Genomic DNA, 7,758 nt, shown 5'->3' with positions numbered 1-7,758 from the left:
ACTGCAGATTATTGATCTTTTTATGAGCAGGTTTAGGTCCAAAGTTTGAATATGGACGTGTCTGCCCGACTGCAGGGTGAGAGATTGCAGTAGTGTCTGTAATCTAGAAGCTGGTTACAAATGAATTTCAAATAGTGTACGGATGTTTTTAATGGCAGCATTTTCTAGTATGATTTGTTTGGTAATTCAGGTTTTCATCATTTAAAGGTGTTCTATCATTGCTGTCATCACATAATCTTATATCTTTCTGCCATCATATGTAGAAAGATGTGATTGTGTTACAACTCAATTTTTTTTCCCCCAAAGATTTATTTATTGCTTTTCCAAAAGTATTTTAAACAAGGAAGACAGAGAAAAATAAAATAAAATAAAGGAGGAAATTGATAAAAATTCAACTCAAACTTTTAGTTTCATTATCTCAAACTTTAACTAAAAGTTTGCATCATTTTTTATTCTAATGTTTTTACTAAAACATCAGAGGTCAGAGGTCACATTTTCTAAAAGTCTTGTAAATGCAATGACTAATTCCACTAGGATTTTCTAATTGATACCAGGAGGCTAAGAGGTAACACTAGCTGCCGCCAGTAGTTTTCCTTTTAAAAAAAAGTCTTTCTTTTATCAAACTAAGATGTTTAATGGGAGAACTTTATGCGCTGTCCATCCACTGCAGCCTACTCAGCAGTGATTTAAGATGTCTTTCAGCCCAGTCTTTGATTAAATGTTAGTCATGAGCTCGTTTTTCACTGGACTGCACTCTTTAGACGAAAAATTTTAAAAAAACCTGTGACGCACAATGAATCTATGCTTCTACGATCATCATGTTTCTGTGTTTTTAAAGTCCTTCGACAGCTGCAAGGAACACTGTCAGTAATTCTGCCCTATAGAAATCGTGTCAGCAGGGTTAAGTAAACTGGATTTGCCTGCACCAGCTGGTCCACTGAGTCCATTTGTTTGTTCTAAGAAATCTGTGAGACACAAAGGAAACAATGTAAATGTTGGCATAGATGTATTTAAATGAATGTCTACAATAGACCAATGAGTCAGAAGTCAATACTTTAGTAGTGAGTGACGCCACAGAGCTTTATTAAGGACTAAAAAAGGTCTCTATGTTGTTATATTAATCCACCCTTAATGCTTAACCATGACATCATAAAGGAGGAGGAGTTCGTTTTCCAGGTATTTGCTCTTTGTTTACTTGCTGTTCAAAGTCAACAAAGACCTCAGAGTCAGTGTGTCATGGCATCTGAAGCTGTCAACATAATGTTACAGGATTAAACCTGATCTAACCGTAACCTCATGAAACATCTCCAAGCTGTAAAGTTTTACAGTGGCTGTAGATCAGGGGTGTCAAACATAAAGCCCAGCTAGGACTCCACTACAGCCCAGTGAATTGTTGCCTTTTAAGTATGTTTTAATAAGATAGGTCAGTAGGTCGAGTGGTTGCCCCATGATCAGAAGGTCGGGGGTTCAAATCCACTGAATGGCTACCCCAGGCGCCTGCTTAGTGGCTGCCCACTGCTTCACTGAGTGAATGGGTCAAATGCGGAGAAAGTAATTTCCCCACGGGGATCAATAAAGCATACATTATTATTTAATTATCTGCTATAGAAATTCATCCCCCCCCCGCAAATTGATTCTGTTTATTTGTTTATAAACACTGACAAAATGTTAGTTAGTTAGTTTGTTTGTTTGTTGCAATAATATCGTATCATGAGTGACATATTGTGATGTCGTATTGTGGGGTGTCTGGTGATTCCCACATCTACTTACCAGAGTGTCTTCTAATGAAGAAGGTTAGAAAGGAAGCTTTGAAACTTTGAATACTTAGTATTTAGAGGATTCAGTCAGCTCTTATTATGACACCAAAAGGGGGCAGATCTAGAGAAATTTTCTTAGGGTGGCAAAATCAAAAAAGCCTTTTTTTACGCATATGCAGGTGTTACATTCTGTAATATGCATTATATATGCTGAAGATAATCAAATGCTGCAAAAATACATGTTTTATATAAATATAGTCTGTAACTTTCTTATTTTCTTTAGCCAACATAATTAAACATTTCAGTTGCATAAAACATGTGAATTTTGTTTTTATTTACTGTATAGTCTATATACAAAATAAGTATGTATTTGCCTTGTTTGGTATCATTATTTTCAGCACAATCTCATGTCTGAATTTACAATTTTTTTTCATTGACTGTATTAACACAATTGATCTGAAATCACACAAAAATATAAAATCCTAGCAGGAAAAAAGTTATAGCTTTTACTGTAAGACCCACAGACATGTTTAGTAAATTATTTTCATAACTTGAAATGCAAATATAAATTGTACATTTGAAAAACTTATGCATACATTTTGTAAACAATAAAGTTATATATAACTATTTACCCTAAAATGCAGCCAATGCATCTGCTGTTTTTTTTGTAACCATTTAAAATATTACTAAAACTAAAATTAAACAACAATCAGGTGTCACAATAAGACGCCACACAAATGATTTGTGCCAGTGCAAAAAATATTTTGCACTGGCACAAAACAGACCAGAACACCACAGACTGAACCTTGCAGGCCTGACAGCAGGAGATGTATCACTCCGCCTGTTGTCCACCCAGAGACAACGTTTACATTACAATCTGCCTTGTAAACCTTCCTAAATAAAACTGAGGTTTGACAAATACAATAACATAACCTTGAATGTTTGTAACTGCAGGCATTGTTTATGGGGCTGTTCAGAGTAAATACATAATTTGATATTATATGCTGAGCTGCTCTCACCCATGATTTTTAATGAAGTAGTATGTGGGCACCGATGCTGAGCCAGGTGTCAAGTGTGCAGATGAAGCCTCATGAACAGTGGCGGTCCTAGCCTGTTTGGCGCCCTGGGCGAACACTCCCTCTGGCGTCACACTCCCAGTGACTTGCTGTGCACAGCCCTGATGGTTTTCAGTTGTAAAATTGGTAATAAAATCCCTGTTTCTGTTAGATTCTTGTGTAAGAGCTCGTTTGTGTTACTCTCCCCTGGCCCCCAGCAGAGGGGTCGTAACAGTCTAAATGTGCAGAAAGCATTTGTAGAACTTAACAAGCTGTTGAACCTAAATGAAAGTAAGAATGAGCCAGCAAAAGAGTCCAGGGTCAGAGATGCAGTAGAGTCTCTAATGTCAAAGCTTGTGAATAAATTTCAAATAGAGTGTACATGTTTTTAATGGCAGTGTTTTCTTGTATGATTTTTTGGTAATGTTGTTCTATAGTTAATATTATACTATAAAACCTTTGAGATCATTCATATGTAGAAAGACGTGATTGTGTTACAACTCAACCCTTTTTAATTGTCATCATTTATCAAACTAAGATATTTTATGGCAGAACTTCAAACACTCCACATGCACTCGATACTGATTGTTTCCAGCTTTCATTTTGATTAAATGTTAGTCATACACTGCACAAAAAACCCTTTGATGAACTTACTATAATGCCCACAATGAATCTATGCTTCTTCAATCATCACATCTCTGTGTTTTGAAAGTCCTTTGACAGCTGCAAGGAACAATGTCAGTATACCCGCTCTACTGCAAGAAACGCATTGCAGTAGTCAACCAATACATAAATCCATAAATCAGCTCTAAGAATGATTCCTGTAAGACCCAATAATGCCATATTATGATCAACAGTATTGAATACTGTGGTATGAACTAACAATACCAGTATACCAAATAAAATTTCACACCTTTCATGAGAGCAGCTTCTGTGCTGTGACATTGATGAAAGCCTGATTGGAAGATTTCATGGTAGCTATTAATATTCAAGTACTCACTAATTTGGTTAATATCTACTTTTCAACAATCTGAAGAATAAATAGACCAATAAAAAGCCAATAATTATTATACTGTGTTATAATGTTAAAATACACCAATTTGTCTCTTTTTCTAACGAACTTCATAACCGAAGTTTTCAGTGATTCAGGGAAAATACCAGGAAAAAGACTGCAGGGGCTAAGTGACTAAGGGAAAAAAACCCTGGCAGGACATGAAGAAGAAGATGAACGATGTAACACAGTTTACTAAGCGTTTTGCAGTAAGTGGCAATACATCAAAACAGAAAAGCTCAATTTAATCTGTGTGTTGATGTAACTGGTGTGTTCCTGCGTTGTGTCTGACAAAGAAAGGTAAAAGAAAGAAAGACCTCCAAGTAAATAACTTGACCGCTGAGGCTCCTACGACCAAATACAAACAGTGGGGAAGAGGGTTAGCTCAACCCATCACATCTTCCAAGTGTTACGATTCTTTGATGTGGGTTTGAGAACAAAACCATCAATACACCAGCCAAGTAGAGTCAAAAAACTGATGTATTAAACACACGTGTGGGAGAAGTACACAACGTCACCGTCTGCATAGATCTCAACTAAAAAACACATCAGACTGTTTTTGTATATCAGGTTCAGCCTCTTAATGCGTAAGCAAAAAACATATCATGTCATATCATATCATATCATATCATATCATATCATATCATATCATACGTCTATTACAGTTAGTGACCTTTAGACACTTCCTATATCTGTATGTATTAAAGAACTATTTTCAGTCATCTTAGACTGCAGATATTTCCTGTCGTTCTATTCTTTTCGTACCCGACCGGAGCACATCCTGTACTTAACTGTAGCTAAGCAGGCACGTCTACAAGTTACAAGCAAAATGCTTTTTTAAGGCTCTGTGCGTTCAATAGCTTCTAGATTAACATGTTACTAATAAAAGCCCTCTTATCTAATAATGTATTTTCCACACAAGCTAGCCAGAATTATATATTCATGCTAGTGTTAACGGCGCCTAAAACACATTTGTGGCACACACATACTAGACATTTATAGCATCTAACAAAAACAGGCACAATGATGACAATAATTGAACTAAAATCACAATCAGAAACATCAGGGTGGATAAATATACATTATATGTGTGTTGTACAGTGTCTGGAAAGAAATGACACCAACCTTTCTCACAGGCGAATTGTAGAAAACGGGAGAGGCCAAAGGGGTACACTGTATTTCTAGGGTTGCACCAAAGAAGAAGAACAATGAGGAGGGGCTCTAACTGATAAAGAACATAACTACAGGCTTGAAGGTCCTAAAAGTCAGGTATAAACTGGCAAATAAAATTTGTTTGTAACAATATGTAATTTATGGCCCAGTTACATTGACATTGAGTTTAGTTAATTTAATATTTAGATGAGTATGACAGATACACAAGACCAAAAAAGACTGAAGCAAGAAGCACAACAAGACAGATGAAACAATAAACACAGGTGTTGTCCTCCAAATTCGAGTACCTTTATGAAAAGGCAAAAGCATCGTTTTGACGACTCTGTGAGCTATGGAGCACATCATGCTGACGTGTGTTGTATCACAATAAACAACAACAGTCCAAGACAAGCGAGGTGTCCCCACGTGTTTCTTATCTCTGATAGCTGGGAGTCATCAGCGTCGCTTCTATAGCGGTTTCTGAGAGACCTCAGTAAATTGATGTTATCACTGTCCATGGGAAACCTCCTGATCGCTCTTAAGAGGCTAGTAGTGATCCCATATGTAGGTTTTGGATCATAATCTCTCTTTCGATGTTCAGCTGCCTCATAATGCTGTGTGATATAGACTCGGTCTATTATCCGTGAAATTCGCTCATCCACATTCTGCTCCCTGACTCTGATTATGATCCGAGCCCTGTTACCGTCATCTTGCTCCGATTGGATGACATGAGGTGGAAGTCGCAATGATCCTTCTCGATGGATATTACCAAGACTGTAGTACTGATATCCCCTCGGCAGTGCCTCTAACAGCTCTTCATCATTGCGATATTGATGTGAGCCATAATCACGAAGGTTTGGGCCAAAGGTCAGACGTATATCATCATTTGTGTTGATGTCAACTGTGTTGGCAAACCAGTGGAGCAACCGGAGGCAGTCCTCTTGGGAAGATATGTCAGAGCCTACTGACCTCAGATGAGTGATTGAGTTGAGCTTTCTTACAGCTGACACAGAGCTGAAGGTCAGGAGGAGAGCCACACAGCAGCTCATCATTCTTCCAAACATCTTCATCCTGTAGAGATTTAAGAAGTGACTGTTTTTATTGTTCATGCATACTTTATATTCTGACATTCATTACGTGATTTATAATCATGATTAAGACAGCTTTAAATGTATTCCTAGTTTATAATTTGATAGTCATTCAGCCACACAAACACTGAAACAGGTTTTACTTGTTTTTCTCCTCTCTGGTTTATACCATCTATTATGGGTTGAAATTGCATTTTAAAAGTTTGTTTTCTTCAACTGAAATCAAAAGTTACTTTTTGATTAATTGTTACGAGAGGCTTTTTTTTTTTTAGAAAAGTTGTTTTCTCAAACAGCTTTAACTTTGTGACATAAAGAGAAAAAATCACACTAATAACTTGTATCTGTAACTTGGTTTGATGGCTGAAGCCTCCTGTCAGCTTCAGATAAATAACAGGGAAGGATCGCTCAACACTCAGTTTACAGAGGATTAATTAAACAAAGCAAACCAAGTAATTCTTTAACAAAGAAGTGATGCATATTTTATAGCGATTAGCAAATTGAAACAACTACATATTTGAGTCCTTTTTGATTAATTTTTTTAAATTTTTCCCACTTAGCCATTACACTTCTGTTAACACATAATTTTATTTATTTATGTTGTCAGGTGGTTTCATGATACTCACTTTTCCATGTGTCAAAAAGTTAAACTAATAACATCAAAACTAGGTCATTTTGCACTTGAATGAGTATGCTTCTAATTTAAGAGAAAGTGGACAAAGTACAATCCATTTCATCGTATCTTTAAATATTTTGTCATTGGTAGAATAAATGGAGCATTAGAAAAAAGGGTAAAGTCATGTGAGTGAAAATAAAGAAAATGAGAGAACTTACCTGTGTAAGTCTGCTGCTGCTGCTGCTGCTGTTCGTGTGAGGACAATCGTAGCTCCCTTTATGCTTTGCTTTTCTCGTAAATAGAACCAGACCAACAAGTTCTGTTAGTTGATAAGATGAAGCTTGATAATCCAGCCATTTTGATGAGAGTATTAAAGAGCAACACCATCATGGATTTAAGTGTTTCTAGTTTAACAGTCACGTAAAAGCGGATTATTGATAATTTTATGAGCAGGTTTAGGTCCAAAGTTTAAACATGGACGTGTCTGCAGGGTGAGTGTCGCAGTTGTCGCCGAATGAATTTAAAATAGTAAACACACATTATTTAATGGCAGTGTTTCCTCGAATGATTGTTTGATTATCATTATTATTATTAAGTTTTCATCTTTTAAAGGTGCTCCATAGTTACCATTATATTATCAAAACTTTGAGAGTATTCACACATAGAAAGATGTGATTGTGTTAAACTTTTAGTTTAATTATGTGAAACTAGCCAAAATTTCAAGTTTGTACAAAACAGCTGAGGCTGCACATATTTACACACAGATGTTTTTCTCTGTATTTATTTTATTTTATTTTCAGTTGTTGCAGACGGGACAGACATGATTGGGGGATAGGACAGGGAGAAAAAAAGAATGAAAGAAAGAGAGGGAGAAAAAGGCAAAATAGAGGGGAGAGAGAAAAAAAGAAAAGCAAACAAACAAACAAAAAAGAAATTAAAAAAACCCCACCTGGATCACCTGTCGAGAAAAGAAAAAAAAACAGAAGAGAAAACAAACAAAAAAGAACAACATAATAAATACAACACCATCACAATAAACTAG

At 36.2% G+C, this 7,758-nt stretch overlaps 1 protein-coding gene across 1 annotated transcript; it reads right to left on the bottom strand.

The window, feature by feature from the left end:
- Window positions 1-4,419: 4,419 nt before the first annotated feature.
- On the bottom strand, window positions 4,420-6,963 carry LOC120439960. The gene is made up of 2 exons (XM_039611453.1): window positions 6,935-6,963; window positions 4,420-6,086 (listed from the first exon to the last, which is right to left on the bottom strand). Exon 2 carries the CDS (start codon window positions 6,083-6,085, stop codon window positions 5,378-5,380), a length of 708 nt encoding a protein of 235 aa, XP_039467387.1. The 5' UTR covers window position 6,086; window positions 6,935-6,963; the 3' UTR covers window positions 4,420-5,377.
- Between the last annotated feature and the right edge of the window lie 795 nt (window positions 6,964-7,758).

The sequence above is a fragment of the Oreochromis aureus genome, linkage group 4 (genome assembly GCF_013358895.1).
Source record: "Oreochromis aureus strain Israel breed Guangdong linkage group 4, ZZ_aureus, whole genome shotgun sequence".
Lineage (NCBI taxonomy): Eukaryota > Metazoa > Chordata > Actinopteri > Cichliformes > Cichlidae > Oreochromis > Oreochromis aureus.
This window is presented reverse-complemented; position numbering and strand designations above follow the sequence as displayed.

Excerpts from the sequence above, each read along its gene's own strand:
- LOC120439960 (XM_039611453.1), bottom strand. The coding sequence starts at position 6,085 with ATGAAGATGTTTGGAAGAATGATGAGCTGCTGTGTGGCTCTCCTCCTG.